This window comes from Bos mutus, chromosome 7 (assembly GCF_027580195.1).
Source record: "Bos mutus isolate GX-2022 chromosome 7, NWIPB_WYAK_1.1, whole genome shotgun sequence".
In the NCBI taxonomy this organism is placed as follows: Eukaryota; Metazoa; Chordata; class Mammalia; order Artiodactyla; family Bovidae; genus Bos; species Bos mutus.
In genome coordinates this window covers 83,298,537-83,313,608 of record NC_091623.1, presented here as the reverse complement: position 1 = coordinate 83,313,608, position 15,072 = coordinate 83,298,537, and the positions used below count along the sequence as shown (strand labels likewise).

The 15,072-nt window shown below is 59.9% G+C and overlaps 1 protein-coding gene across 3 annotated transcripts; it reads right to left on the bottom strand.

Moving 5' to 3' along the window:
- Positions 1-1,077: 1,077 nt before the first annotated feature.
- Positions 1,078-14,855, bottom strand: ARHGAP45 (Rho GTPase activating protein 45). 3 transcript variants are annotated; one of them, XM_070374264.1, is made up of 24 exons: positions 14,622-14,855; positions 13,564-13,689; positions 12,331-12,661; positions 9,353-9,496; positions 9,068-9,152; positions 8,897-8,969; positions 8,651-8,717; positions 8,392-8,529; positions 8,248-8,312; positions 7,947-8,057; positions 7,795-7,875; positions 6,015-6,203; positions 5,653-5,790; positions 5,372-5,562; positions 5,129-5,253; positions 4,969-5,052; positions 4,733-4,837; positions 4,448-4,620; positions 3,981-4,169; positions 3,750-3,887; positions 3,291-3,517; positions 2,997-3,207; positions 2,230-2,338; positions 1,078-1,853 (listed from the first exon to the last, which is right to left on the bottom strand). In XM_070374264.1, the coding sequence occupies exons 1-24, from the start codon at positions 14,757-14,759 to the stop codon at positions 1,441-1,443; spliced, it is 3,651 nt and encodes a 1,216-aa protein (XP_070230365.1). In that variant the 5' UTR covers positions 14,760-14,855; the 3' UTR covers positions 1,078-1,440. The 3 variants fall into 3 exon arrangements, with proteins under 3 accessions (XP_070230365.1, XP_070230366.1, XP_070230367.1); XM_070374265.1 differs by lacking the exon at positions 13,564-13,689; XM_070374266.1 differs by lacking the exons at positions 12,331-12,661; positions 13,564-13,689; positions 14,622-14,855 and adding an exon at positions 10,721-10,879.
- Between the last annotated feature and the right edge of the window lie 217 nt (positions 14,856-15,072).

Here is a 15,072-nt window from a genome sequence, read left to right as displayed (position 1 = left end):
CAGATGCGAGGTATGGATGTTCCACCAGCGGTACCAGCTCTCCTTTGGGGTCCCCCCCAACCCCCGCTTGTTGCTTGGGGATCGGTTCTGCTGCCGCAAGTCCCTGAGATTGGTCCAGACGCCAGCCTCAGAGCTTCAGGAAGTGGGCACCTTCCCGATTGTGACTCTGGGTCAGGCCATGCCTGAAGGTGGCACAGCCTGTTAAAAGTCCTTTGGTGGGGTCGCGTCTGGAACCGTTTGCAGGCCAGGCCAGGCTCCTCACAGGCACTTGGGTGCCTGGAGCCGGGTGCTTCTTACCTCCTCCATGGAGAAGTGGAGGTCCCCTCTGCCCTGCGGAGCACCTGTAAGTGTTCATAGATCTTTTCACGCATTCTGTCTTAAAAACTTAGGGGTCAGCACACTTGTTCTGTAAAGGCCAGAGGGTGAGTGTCTTGGCTGTGCTGGCCAGGTTGCCTTGCTGCAGTTACTCAACTCTGCTACCCCGCGGGGCAGAAGTGGCCATAAGTCACATGCAACCACAGGGTACGGCCTGGGCTTTTATCTTTGTTTGCCAAACTGCAGGCCACCTTCTGGGCTCTTAGGAAGCTTAGGCAGGGGCAGAGCTCTGACCACCACAGCTGGTCTTACCTAAGCTTGGGGAGGACAGCCGTTTTGGGGGGCTGTCCTGTCAGAAAGGGAGACCTAGCAGGTTCTACCATGATGGGATGTGAATCCATGTCATTCATCTCGTGAGTAGTTGGGTCTCTGCTTAGCCATCCCTGGCCCTCCAGGATAAACCTGTAGGAATGGAGGCAGAGCCTCGCCTCTTCCTGGCTATGCTGTCTTGGACAGTGGCTACTGTCTCCCTGAGGCTCTTTAGTCCACGTGGGTTTCCTGAGCCAGGAGTGCAGGGAAGTGATGCCTTGTGTCTATGTCCCCACGGCCACCTGGGCTCACACGCCCTATTGGGGTTGCCCTGCCATGTGGTGGAATTTCTATTCACAGCTCCCCCCACTGCCCCAGGCCCAGCGAGGAGCTGGGAACATTGCTGAGGAGCTGGGAACATTGCTCAGGCTGCTGCTGCCAGAGGAGGCAGGCTCAGGTTGAAGACTTTATTGTATGCAAAAGGAAAGTACACATTGGAAAACTCCACTGTGGGAACTTCCTGTATCCTAACACCAGTATCCAAACCCGCTCATCTGTAAGAACCAGTTTGTCTTGAGGCCAGCTGGCCCACTCTCCACAAGGCGTCCAGCCCTCCTCCCAGGTGCCCTGTGACCTCCTTGGCCTGGCTCAGGGTGGGCAGGGTCCTCCATCACATCAAGTCTGAGAGCGGGTGTGCAGAGTAGCGCAGGCAGAAGCTTCTGGGAAGGCGGATCAGTAATGCCCTGGCCGCTGTGGCCGGAAGGAGAGGCCTCTCAGTGACGTGTCCACGGGGGCGGGACCTGCCCACTACCCCAGCTACACAAACTCTGGCTGCCTCTTGCAGCTGTTGCCCCCTACCAGCCGCCCACCACGCAGCCTCACAGCTGGCAGCCAAGCTGCAGCCACGTTGTTGCACCGGTTGGTGGCGTTGCACTGGGTGGTGGTGGTGCACTGGCTGGTGTTGTTGCACTGGTTGGTGTTGTACTCGGAGAGCCTCCGGGCTGGCTCCTCCCCAGGGCCCTCCCAGGCCCCAGGCCCGTACTCGCCGGCTGTGGCACCCAGCTGCTCTTCGCTGCCGCTGCGGCTGCCCTGACTGCCCTCTGTGCCTGCCTCGCCGCCCTGCCTCTCCAGAAAACTGAGCCGGTGCAGTGCAGCCCCACCCACCGGGGACTGCAGGTCTGAGGCCTCCTCCAGCTCTGAGTCGGAGTCATTGGAGGCGACATGGGGTTCTGAAAAGTCCAAGGGAGAGGGACAGAGATTCAGAGGGACAGATGGACGGCCTGTGAGCTGGGGGTGGAACCACTGGGCATCTGCCTCTGGTGACACCAAGAGGCTCCCCCACCCCCCCAGCAGGCCTGTCTCCCTGCTCAGAACCCTCTCAAATCAGGTGCAGGGTCTCAGACACATGGGGTTGTTTCCACTTCTGCGTGCCTGTTTCTTGGACCTGGCAAAACACCTTGAAAGGGTATCTCTTTGCAAGGGTTTGTAACAGATTAAAGACAGGTAACACTTGTGTCTGGGGAAACAGTTCAGTCTGCAGCCCTTGACATGGACCCACTACATCACCCCCCATCTGCCCAGCACCTCCAGGGCCACCCCACTCACCAAGGACCCCATCCTCAGCCTCCTCTGTCAAGGGAAAGGCTGCACCCCCGCTGCCCCCCAGGTACGGTGCCTGGACCACCACCTCGGGTAGCTGGCTGGATACCCCATCCTGCAGAAGCAGAAGAGAGGTCAGGGAAGCGCCACGGTTCTGGCCATGCCACGTTCCATTTACTTTCTTGTAAGTTAACCAAGTAAAAACCCTAAAAACCATTAACACCCGCTGCAGCTGAGCATATGAGGGCTCTCAGCCCCCCATCCCATGTCTGGACAGTCTGAGCTCATACAAAGGGGGCTGAGTCCCTGTGGACACCAGCACTGGAGCCACTGTCCTGAAGCTACAACCAGGCATATCCCCTCCACAGCCTGCCTCCCCTAAAGGCAGCTGATGAGGCGTTAAAGATGTGCAGTGGGGACTGAGCATGGGAGCCAATGCTGCCTGGAAATAAGACCCTCTACCAAGGAGAGCAGCAGGCTGGACCCAGCTGAGCTTGTGGGAGCAAGGACACAAGGACAGGCTACAGAGCGGGCAGAAGTGGGAAACCAGAGGGGCCAGGACGGCTGGTCAAGCGCAGGTTCCACCCACAGATCTGAACCCACACTTCACCCAGTTCTTTGCTTAAAATGTGCCTTGAATGCCCCGGACAGCCCTGTCCAAGCCAAACATCTCCCAGCAGAACCCCCTGTATAATCCCCCCATAGGCAAGCAAGGTTCCTAGCCCCCACCATGCTCAGCCCTGCATCCCTCGTCCACAGTGGGAAGCCCTCACCTGGCCCCCTGGGGCCTCTTCGGGCTCCTCCTTGAAGACCAGGCTGAAGTGGGTGATGAGGGTCTCCACGATGCAGGCCTGGTGGGGGTAGTCCACCAGGGAGGAAAGGGACACCGTGGCCTCAGTGGGCCGGGGCCGCAGCAGCGTGGGCCCAAACACAATGCCCAGGTTCCCTGGTGTCATCTTGTTGTCCTGTTCCACCTCCACGATCCTGGGGGGTTGTAGGGTGCAGGGGCAGGTGTGAGCAGCTCCCAGGACCCTGCCACCCTTGACCCTGGCCGACTCGGCCCTCACCTGCGCAGGTGCCGCATCAGGTACCGCAGTGTGGCCCAGTTATCCCGAGGCAGGTCCCGTAGGAGTTCCCGCAACCGGCTCGCCATGGCCATGGCTGCAGCCTCCCTCTCTGTGGCATCCGGCCGACCCCGAGATGCTGCCTTGGCCTCGGCCTCGGCCTTCAGACTGTCTTTGGCCATCCCCACAAGCTCATGGTAGAAGCGGAAGGAAATGAGCGGCTCAGGGAGCTGCAAGGTGGCAAGGTCAAGTGTGGAGGGTCAGTAGGCAGGGCCCACAGACTGCTAGTCCTGCACTGGCCCCGCCCCTGACAGCGGCCCCGCCTCTACGTACAGGTCCCATCCACTCAATACTGACCGTGCCCCAGCTTAGCAACCACGCCCCTTCCTAGCGCTGGTCACGCCCCCAGCAGGCTCCCTGTCCAGCCTAGGAATTGCTCTGTCTTGTCACCATCTATCTTACCTGGCGCAGATAGAGCTTGAGGACATTGCTGATGTCGTGGGGTGAGGCTTGCGACAATTCCACCAGCTCCTTGCCATTCTCGAAGGCCTGGCACAGCTTCTCTACACGTGTCTTCACCCCATTGACCCGGTAGATGCCCTGTGAAAGCCTGCAGTCAGCAGGGGCCCATGCCTCTCCCTCCCTGTGCAGTCCCTTGGCTGGAGTCCCCGCTGTTGTGCCGGCGGTGGTCACCTTGGTGCGCAGCGCCCGCTGCTCGATCTCAAAGATACACTTCTTGATGATGAAGGGCACGCCGTCGGGGGTGCTGCAGGCAGCACGGCTGAAGTCCTGGCCAAAGAGCTGCAGACGGCCCTGCAGCTTCTTGTGGCCACACTGGATGGCCAGGGTCTCCAGGCACTTCTTGTGGCAGGCCAGGCAGCACTGGGGGTGGGCAGTGTGAGCAGCCCTACCTGACTCTGGTCCAGCTCAGACATCCCTGGCTCCATCTCCTGCCTCATCTCAGTGCACGCGCACACAAACACACACCCCCACCCCACCCCTGACTCCCCACCACAGTGCAGCTTCTGAAATAGTTTTCACCCTTCAGCCTGGGCTCCTCCCACTGCTCTGGCCCCACCTCCAGACCGCAGGTGCTCTCTCCCGACATGGGACGCACATCCAGGTGCCTGGCTCCCCTGGACCCGACCGGAACCACTCACCTCCTCACACTCGGCGCCCTGGAAGTACACGTAGCTGTTGCATTCCCGGCACTTGGCCGGTGTGCGGAGCTTCCGAAGCCGGTGGGTCCGGGCCGCCTTGGACAGCCCCACGTGGCGGAAGGGCCCGCTGGGCACAGCCACAGGCAGCTCTGGAGTCATGCCATTGAGGTCAGCTGGTGGGGGAGGGGGAAGGTGGTCAGTGTCACCGAGGGAGGTCAAGGCCAGACCCACAGAGAGTCTCCAAACCCTTCCTTCCCCCACTGCCCCGTTTAGAGGCTCCCTCACCCTGATCAAAGGCTGATGCCCCTGCACTGCCCTCCTGGTCGGCCAGCTCCTCGTTGGACGACATGGTGCCACAGGAAGACATACGCTCAAACTTCTTAAAGTCCTCTGAGCAGGAAACAGGGTGTCAGAGGCTCCCCCTGCACCCCCACCCCTGCTGCCCGCTGCACAATGAGCCCACTGAAGCCTGGGATGGGTCGCAGTGTTCCACCTCCCGCTGACCCAGCAGGCCCCTTCACCTGAGCCAGGGCTGGGGTCCAGACTGGCCTCCGAATCCGAGATGGAGATGGGCCACGACTTGTGCACCTGGTGGCCCCGCCCACCTGTGAAAGAAGTATCCCCAGTGAAGGTCTGAGGGGGGCTGCAAGGGGGCTGCGTCCGCCCCCTCTTGGCACTCACCCCTGCGCTCCTTGGCAATCTCTCCCTGGCTGGGCCCGCCGTCCTCCGGGGGGCTACTGGCAGCCTCTGCCCCCACAGCATCGCTGACATTGAAGCTGCTTTTCCGAGCACGCAGGACTGGGGACCTGGTGGGACCAACAGCCAAAAGGAGGGGCTGTGATGGGGGTCACAAGGGCTCCCTGCCCCTGCCCTCATCTCAGGCAGGAAGTCTGGCTCCCTGGGCATGCGCAGAAGGTAGTGTACCAGGCACTGGCGGACACGTGGGGCTCGAAGTCGTAGTGCACATCAGGCTCCTCGCCGCGCTGCAGCTGGCGCACATGGGAAGCGTACTGCTGGCCTGGGTCGTACAGCTTGCTGCTCTCATACAGCATGTGGAAGTGCACGGGCAGTGGGGCCGTCTGCGTGTGCATCATCTGGTAATATGAGATGGTGGCCTGTGGACGGGCGGGAGGTGAGCGCTAGTGGTCCTGGCACCTGACAGGTAGGTGCTCCTCCCACCTCTCCAGGGGAGCCCCAGTGCGCACCGACTTGATGGTCTGGTCACTCTGCCGGATGACCTCCTGGATCTGCCGTAGTGCCGTCACCTTGGTATCCTCCAGCTCCTGCTTCTGTGTCTTAGCATCGGCCACGCATGTACGGTAGGTGGCCATTGCTTCCTCCGCCTGGGGTGGGGGTGGTAGGTGGGCGGTTGCCCAGGGAAGCATTAGCCCACGGTTCAGCCCTCAGGGCATCTTCAGGCCCCACAAAGAAATCAACTAGGTACAAAAGGATGGGAAGGCATTCCTGCCAGGAGGCAGAGCCTGGACAAGGGACCGGAGGTGGGCAATTCTGTACAGGGCGTGAGGATCTGTCACCATGGGCCTTGCCCTCCATCACTGGCCCTCACCTTGTTCTTGGCCTCCTCCTCCAGGCGACGACGCTTGTCCAGGGTCTTGGAGGCTGCACCCCCTGCACCGGGCCCAATGTTGGCTTGCTCCTCCTCCGCCTTGGCCACCAGGAAGCGGGCCTTGTCATGGTCCTCGCAGCGCTGCATGTAGCCCTGCTTGGCCTTGCGGAGATTGGACTCTGCCTCTTGCTGTGGGTGTGGCAGTGAGCAGATGACCCCAGTCAGTCAAATACACATTAGAGACCTCTGCCACCCACATCTCTTGTGCACAGATCCTGTGGCCAGTGAAACAAACGGGACTGATGGTGGAAGAGCAGGAGGTGACACCCATAGTGGGACCCTGGGAGGAGCCAGCATCTGGCCTGCCCATTTTACAGCTGGGGAAGGTAAGGCTCAGCTAAGCTCTGAAGGAGACACCGACGACATCATCCTCTTGACACCTACACCCACGCCCACCACAGTGACTTGCGCTTCTGTCTCTTTCACTTCCCTTCTTACAGACGAGACCAGTGAGGTCGCCCAGACAGGAAGTGAGGCACCCTCAAAGAGCACTCAGTTAAAACCCAGTGAGCCTTCTGGGGGCCACACCTTACAGCCTACACCATCAGAAGCTCAAACATATAAGAATTCATATGAGTACTAGTAGAAACATAGCACAGGGAAGGCCTTTCCATGTGACACAGAACCGAGAAACCATAAAAGGAAAGACTACTACTAACGATCACGGGTTTCAACTGGGAAAACAGGCCAACGGGTTAAATAAAAAATCAAAAATCAAAACAATAAACTGGGGGTGAAGGAGTCTGTAACACGTATCATCCAAAGCTGGGTTCTCTAATAGGTAGAACGCTCTGGGAAGTCAATAAGAAACAGGCTATTGTCCAGTCCAAGGTAAACAAAGGATACGAACTGAGAGCTCACAGAAGAGGAAGAGCGTGGCTGTGGCTCTGGAGGTCAGCCTCCCACACTCATCCCCCATGACCCAGCCATTATCTTTTGGGCACTGATCTGAGATGAATGCTAGGTCACAGGTCTGAGTAACAGGGGCACAAGCTCATCAGAGCAGTGATGTTTGAAACAGCAACAGCTCAACCACAACTAAACTCCATCAATAGGGACGTACTGAAATGCGCCACATGGCTCTGTAGCTGAGAATGCCTAGCTAAGAGAAAGGCAGGAGGGGTTTCACGTGGACTGAGACGGGGCAAGTCCCTGAATATGGAGGTGTGTTTAAAAGATCAGAAGCAGAATGGGGTACTCGGCAAGCTGTCATCAGGTGTGCAAAAGTTGGGGAGAAGGGCATTTGCCAGACATGCTAGATGGAGCTGCAGGACTCCACTAACTGGAGCTGGTTTCACCACCTACCCTGTTAACACACCTAAAAAGCAACACAAAAGATTCTAGTGCCTTGGAACTGCCCAAAAAGAGGTGAGAAGAGTAACCTGGAGGAAGAAGCTGGAGCATCCACCAGACCTGGTGAGCCCGTTTGGTCTACCCCAGACCTGCTCCTGGCAGCCACAGGTGACCCTGTTCCCCCGTGACAGCGAACTCTGACACTGAGGGGGGCCCCAGGGCCAGGGCCAGGGCCTTTCCTACCACAGCTTGGAGGTCAGGAGCCTGAAGCAGCTTGGAGGCAGGACCCGCCTCACATGGGCACAGGGCACTCTGCACGATGTCGGTAAAACTCGGGAAATCTTCATCTGGGTGCGTACCAGAGGACTGTGCATGTGTGAGCTGGCCGCCCTGGCCCCTCCCAGCCCCCGTGCCCCACCCGTGGTACCAGCTTCCTCTGGGCGCGGTGCCAGGACTCTTTGATCTCCTTCCTTCGCTTCTCATGTTCGAGCCGCCGCAGATTCAGGGGCTTGGGAGAGACAAGTGTGAGTGGGGACCCCGGCACCTTCCATCCCGCCCACCCTCCCAGGTACAGCCTACCTGCATGAAGGTCTGGGTCAGCAGCGTGCCCACTGCCTGCACCAGGCCATGGCCGAACTCCAGGTCCTGTTCCAGCGCCAGTGAGTAGATGGACAGGAGGGGCATGTGCGGCTGTGGGGTGGGGCCGGCATCAGGGTCACGTGGGGGTGGGCCAGGAGCCCCCCTGCTCCCTCAACCGCCTTTGTACAGACTGGAAACCCCTTTTTTCCGGTCCATCCTGGAGGTATTGAGACTCACATCCAGGCCTGAGGAACCCTGCCCGGTGCCCCACCCACCCAGACACTCCCCCCAAGTTCCCCACCTCCTGCATGACACTCTGTCTGCAGTTCTGGACGATCTTCTGCAGGCCTTTGGCAAAATCCATCTCTGCAGGGGAAGGGGTGTGAGGGCAGGGGGGCAGAGGGGGCCTCCAGCCAGACCCCACCCTGCAGACCCTAGCTCTCACCCAGCGCGCTCCGCTTCTCCAGGTAGCCGATGAGGTCCTTCATGTATTTGGCCATGTTCTTGGCGTACTGCAGGGCAGCGTCCACGCCCCCCTCACAGCGCTGCAGCAGGGTGTCCACGTCCTCCGGGGACAGGCAGCCTGCAGAGTAGACACCCCTCAGCCCAGGCTCCACCCCTGCCCAGCCCTCCCCTGCCCCAGCCCACCCCTCCTCCCATCCACCACCCCAGTCCTCTGCCACTTGCTGGGCTCAGGGACTCACCCGCATCACACTCCTCACCGCTGGGGGGGGCACTCTCACTCGCCTGTCCATACAGGTTCTCCATGGACTATATCAGAAGGAGACAGGTGAGTCCAGCCTGGGCTTGGCCCTGTTTGAGGCCCACCCTGCAGGAGACAGTCGCCACCCCCTGGACAGAGCGAGTGGCCGTGGTCCACAGAGGGAACAGGGGCACTCACCCACCCTGCCAGCCTGACCCCAAGCGATATGCAGGCCACCCTTGCTCACCTGGCCTGGGTCCCCAGGGGGCACGGACAGGAGGATGCTGCTGTCCACTTCACCCATGAGGAACTCGGATACACTGCAGGGTAGAGGGGCAAGTGTCAAGGGGCACATGGGTCCACATGGGTCCCCACCCTTCCCCACCCCCACTCGTCCCCACGCCTACCCCAAACTCACGTGCTGCTAAAGGAGACAGCAATGGTCTCCAAGGCCTTCTCAAACTCCTGCTTGTCTGACTCATTGTTGCACTCATAATGGAAGGCTGGGGACAGACAAGGATGAGAGAGGTTGGCCCAGTCTGTTTGGGAGGTGACCAACCGTGCAACTAATTGAGGGGGGAACATTGGAGCTGTTGTGTCCATCACACTCCTATGCATCCTTCAAAACCCACTTCAAACATCCCCTCCTTCAGAAAGCCCTCCCAGACAGAAAGCTCTCTGTGCCTCGTCCCAGCCGGCTGACCTTTGACTTTGGCAATGAGGGTGCCAGCAGCCGTGAGTGTCTCCACAGTGTTCAGCAGTGGGTACTTGGAGATGACCTGGTGCATCACACGGAGGGCCTCACCCAGGCACTCATGGGCCAGTGGCCGGCGGGCCTCAAGGAGTTCTGCCAGGTAGAGTGGGTATGAGCAGGGAGGAAGGGAAAGCCTGTCCACCTAACCACCCAACCCTAACACTTCTCTCCCCAGGTGGGGAGACTGAGGCAGAGGAGGGAGAAGGCAACTGCCTGAGGCTCAGTGTGTGATCTCAGGGGGTGGGGTGGGGTGGACTGTCCCTCTCTGGACTGCTGGCCAGGTCGACAAAGGCCAGATGTCAGTCTAGACAGTCCTGCTTAGAACACCCTTTCCTGTCACTCCAGAAAATAACCTTCCACTGTCGTCCAAGTTGCAAAGCTCTGTTCAGTTCTCTCCTGGCCCTGCCGGCCTGGGAACTGAGGCTTAAACACCCCATTATCTCTCTCCAGACAACCACCCTATGAGGCAGGCCCTGTTATCACTTCCATTTAGAAGATGAGGAAACTGAGGCACACAGGGGAGAAGTCATTTCGCAAGGATCACACAGCTTTTCTAGCTCTGAAGATAGAAGGACACTGCCTGGCTTTATCACGAGGGCAGTGGGAAGCCATGGAAGGTGTCAGAGCAAAGAAAGGTCAAGGTGTGACCTACATCTTTGAGGGAGGCTTTAAGTGCCCTCCTCAGATATTCTTAACTGGAAAAAAAGCAGAGTGTGCAGGCAGAACATGCACCATGTAGTGGAAACAAAACTAAAGAAGCTTGTAGATGGTGAAGGAATGAGCAGACCTGCTGACACCCAGGAGGGTCCTACCTGTACCTCCCCCACCTGTGCGCTTCTGACTCAGCCTGGTAGGTGATACTCAAAAAAAAGGACTCTGGAAATAGGTGTCTGATCCCTTTTCAACACCGAGGACTTCCACTGAATACCAGACTCCCACTGAATACCACCGACAGGGAGACCCCTATGGAGTCCTTGGCCCCAACATTCCTCGGATTCAGGACTTGCGCCTGAATCAGCGGGGAGCTTCGGGAGGCCGGAAGGAGCTTCAGGAATCCAGGGAGGCCGGCCACGCCCCTTCCCCAGACATTCCTCCCAGGCACCCCGCCCCTCGTGTCTCCTGGGCCTCCGCCACCTGGGTCCCCGCAGCACCCCAACCAGGGCAGGTGGGACTCTGACGAAGCCCAGACATGCCCAGCTCTGCACCAGCCAAGGTAAGCGCCCGGCAGCCTTGTGTCCCCAGTGGGCCGGCAAATGCCCAGAGCACCACGTGCTCCTGACCAGAGCCTGCACCCCCACACCCCGCCCATCCCCTCACCTCGGGGCCCTGCCTGGCAGCGCACAGGCCTCTGGTCCAGCGCGGGGTGCACCGTCCCGCAGATACACATGGTATACCATCAGAGCGCAGGGATCGTGAATGCGCACGACGGCCTAGGGTCTTTGGTACCGGGTTTTCATCAGCCAAACCAGCTCTGGCCGGTCCGAAGACCCCGCCCCCGCCGAGGAAAGCTCCGCCCCCGGAGTCCTGCGAGCCCTGGCTGGGGTTCTCAGCTCCCCAAACTCAAGGATCAGGACTCAGACCTGAGTAGACGAGGAGATGTGACTCCATTCGGGATCGGGCTGCCAAGGGCAGACAGAGAAACAGGCCCAGGTACATGGTGTGGAGAGGTGCAGGGAGACCCCGCCCACGTGGATCCCTGCACTTACTGCCTCCCAAGCTGAAAGCCGTTCTGGCTATCCCACAACTATCATTGTAGGCTGAGGACCTCTGGTCACAGCCAGCATCCGTGCAGGGCGTGTCGTTGCCCCATTTCACAGATGAAATACCAGGGTCTCCCAGGCCAGCAGGGGCAGCACCAGCATTCAAACCCAAATCCTCTCTACTCCAGTCCCTTCCCTCTGCCCAGGGCTGCCCCAAGGTGCAAAGAAGGGGGCCCCTGCCCTGGCCATCCTCCTGCACAATGCCCACAGGCTCAGCTCCACCCAGGCCTGGCCTCCAAGGAAGCGCTAGGATCGGAAAGGAACCGAGATTAAAGAGTTTCCCCAGGAAACAAGTCCAGCTCCACCCCAGGACCAGATAACCCCACAGGCTGACACCACCCCCACAGCAGAGGCTTGGCCAGCAAGGGAGCTCCCCATTACAGCCTTTAAAGCTGAGGTCCCTCTCCAGGTGGAGGTTGAACCTGGGCTCTGGCTCAGGTGAGCCAGAGTCAGGGGGCCACCCTGGGCCTCAGTTTCCTCATCCGTAAAATGGGCACATGAAAGGAGCAAGCCAGGGTGTTTAGCATGGCACTGGCACTGCGGTTTCCTGCAGGAGAGATCACAGTGCCCTCCTTGGCTGTTAGGGACAAACAGGAAGCAGATGAAAATAACTCGGCAGGAAGCTGAGCTGTCAGCGGACGCGTGGAGAAAACGGAACTGCCATCCACAGCCCGCTCACTGCTGCAGCTTACGTGCCGGTCCTGCCCCTCATCCCTCCTGAGTCTCTCTCTGTCCAGACCTCAGCGTGCCTCTCATTCACTTCAGTCCAACATGCAGATCTGACCTTGTTCCACCTCTGCTCTGACACCTTCTATGGCTCCCCAGCACCCTCAGGATAACATCCAGGGTCCCTCTGCTTGCCATTCTCAATGTCTTCAGCCTTACACATTTCATACACCTGAACCTTATTCCCCCAAATGCATCTCTACTTTGTATTTCTATGCACATGACATTCCCTCTACCTCAATGCCTTTCCTTCCTAGTTGCCACTGAACTCCTATTCATCTGTCAGAACCCTAGCTGCAATGTCTTTTTCCACAAAGCCCTCCGAACCATTTCCATCTGAGCCTCCCCAAGTCCTTCCCCAACTCTGTGCTGACCCCCTAGGTTTTAAGGTCTGACCCTGCTTTCCTCCACCCAGGCCTTGGTGTCCCTGCCAGTTCTCACCATCATGCAGAACACACTCCTTCAGTTTCTCAAGACCCTCGGCAAAGCGGGCCACGTCAGCCAGCAGGTGGGAGATGTCCTCCACGGTGTCTGGGCAGGGTCCCTGGATGGGTGCCTCGGCCGGGCTGGCCGCAGACAGTGGGCTGCGATGGCTGCGGCCCAGCGTCCAAGTGCTGGCCCCCGACAGAGGGAAGCCAGCAGCGCTGGCATGGCGGCTCAGGCTGGTTGGCCTCTTGAGAGTGCCCGTGGCCTTAGCATTCGAGGCCACACTTGGGGGTTCTAGGCTGGGCCCCAGGGACACTGCATCAGCCCCGTCTCTCCTAGGCAGCTCCTGGGAGGGTAGGGGGAGCTGGTAAAGCAGGTGCTCCCATTGGGCCCTGCCTCAGTTTCCCTGGAAGTGAAGTGGGGCTCTGGAGGGTCTTCAGCCTGACCCCATAGGGGTCAGAGGCCACAGGTCAGAGGGCTGAGATTTGGTGTTGGGCCCCTCCCACACCTGTTACCCAACGTCCTCTCCTGGAGCTTTCACAAACAACGTCTCTGCCCAAACCACAGCCGGGGTGGGGGAGGGGCGCCCCACTTCCGGAGGTAAGGAAGGGAGGGGGGTAAGGGGGAAGGGAGAGGGGTAGGGCTGGGGTCTCCTGAGCTGTCTCAGTAGAGGCCACTGCAGATGCCTACTCATTGGTAGACACCTCCTCAGTTCCTGTCCTCTGAGGGTCCAGCAGACTCCTGAGCCCACAGACACCGCAGGCCCTGTAGATGCCCCCAGGCTTGCACCAGGCCTGCCCCCGTGGGTCTCCTTCCACAGTCTGCTCCCTTATAAACCTTCTGCCTAACAGCCTGGCTATAGCTCTCACATCTAACGGTGCCTGGAGACCCCAAATTCCCTGAGCCCCCACCTGAAGGAGTCCAGGCCCAATGTACCCATACCCTGGTACCCACCCCACCACTCCTGGACCCCACAGCCGGCACTGGACAGGGTGGGAGGGTGCATGGCCGTCCCAAGGGCTCCTACCGTAAGCTGAATGCGAGGATCCCAGCCCATCCTGCGAAGCCCCTGCAGTCCAGCCTGGTGGGGGCTGTAGCTGGCTCGTACCCCCCGCCACTGGCCCAGCATGTCACTGCCCGGCCCTGCCCTGCTGGGCCTGATCACAGGGTGTCCTCCTGCCCTGGTGCTGCCCAGCTGTCGCTCTAAGGTCCCCGCCTGCCCCGTGCTCCCCTTAGAGGCTCACTCACCCCCGAGGGCTGTGGGCAGGGGCTTCCCGCCCTGTTCTTTTTCGAGATAGACGGGGTTTTCATGAGCTCTCTCTTCTTCCTGGAGAACATGGCGGGGCCAGGCCCGAGAAGCCCAAGGGGGCCTGGCTGGGGGAGGTAGGCCAGGGGTCTCAGTACCACAGCTCCTGGTGTTGGTGGCCTCGGGACCACATTGCCGCTGGCCACCCCCTCCTCAGCTGTCAGGCTCACGTGACAGGCACAGCCCTCATTGGCGGGCGCTTCCCCCCACAGGAAAAGGCCTCCGGAGGCGGTGACTCAGACCCGCCCCTGACCCTCCCCAGCTTCAGCCTCAGCCTGCCCCTCTGCACAGTGGGCTCGAAGGTGGGGTCCCAGGCCCCACCCCCAGCTTCCGCTTTCCTGAGCTCTGCGTGTGCATGTTTGCTGAGGTGCCCTGCCTGGCGGCAATGCCCCAGGCAAGACACTGATGCCCCAGGCACGATCCCGGCAGGGACACAGCGATTGCAGAGATGCTCACCCCCACTCAGCCACACCCAGATGCACCCAAGAGTGCAGATACCTGAACACGACGGACATGTGGGGACACAGACTTTGACATATGCTCAGAAGCCACCCAGCTCCACTGATGCAATGGGTACCCTGGACACAGGCACCTGCCTTCCAGTCCTCCCACCGCTCCTCTGTGTGGCCGCCTTCCACCCTTTGGCAACTCCCCGTGAAGACCCCAGGGAACAGTGCATGGTATAGTGGGTTGCCTTCCCTCCATCCATCTCCCACCCCCACCCCTGATTCTACATTCTGGGGACACTCAGCAGAACAGGTTAACCCTAACGCTAACTGCTGAGGCCACCATGCCACCTCCTCCCTCCCTGGCTTGGCCCCCAGACCTGGGGTGTTGGCAATGTGTATAGCACCCCCTGTACCCTCTCCCCCATAACCACCTCTTCTCTTGGAACCCCCCTAATCTGAGCCTTTTCCCCTCCCCCAGTCTTCCTCCCCTCCCCTTCTGGAGTCTCACCCTCTCATCCCCTATACCTTCCCCACTATTGGCCCCCACTGACCTCAGGTGGGAGGGGTGGATCTCCCGGGCACAGGGCACGCAGGCCACAGCCCCTCACGGCAAACCCAGTTCTCCAGGCCCGGGTCCATCCACTAACCCATCCCAGAAGGCCCTTGAGGATCCTCTGCCCACCACTCATCGCTCTGGATGCCAGGATCGGAGGGTGAGGGCCCACTGCAGGGCTGGCTAGCTGGTGGGCCTCTGCCTGGTTGGAGGCCTGAAGTCTGGGCCACCCCTTCCGGGCTTCCCCAGCTGCCCCAGACATTCCTGAGCCCTGACCTCATGCCCACTTCAGATCCAGCCATTCACAGGTACCGCCTTCAGGCGCCAGAACTACAGGGGCACTCAGGGGCTCCAGGAGCAGTGTCCAGGCTCTTATGAAGGGCACACCTGCACAGGAGACACTCCCCAGCCACCACACAAGCTTTCACAGCTAGGAGTCCAGCTAGCTG

Excerpts from the sequence above, each read along its gene's own strand:
- ARHGAP45 (XM_070374264.1), bottom strand. The coding sequence starts at position 14,759 with ATGAGTGGTGGGCAGAGGATCCTCAAGGGCCTTCTGGGATGGGTTAGT. Across the intron at positions 8,058-8,247 it reads GACAGAGTGTCATGCAGGAG|CCGCACATGCCCCTCCTGTC; the intron begins GTGGGGAACTTG and ends CCCACCCCACAG. Across the intron at positions 5,053-5,128 it reads GATTGCCAAGGAGCGCAGGG|GTGGGCGGGGCCACCAGGTG; the intron begins GTGAGTGCCAAG and ends CTTCTTTCACAG.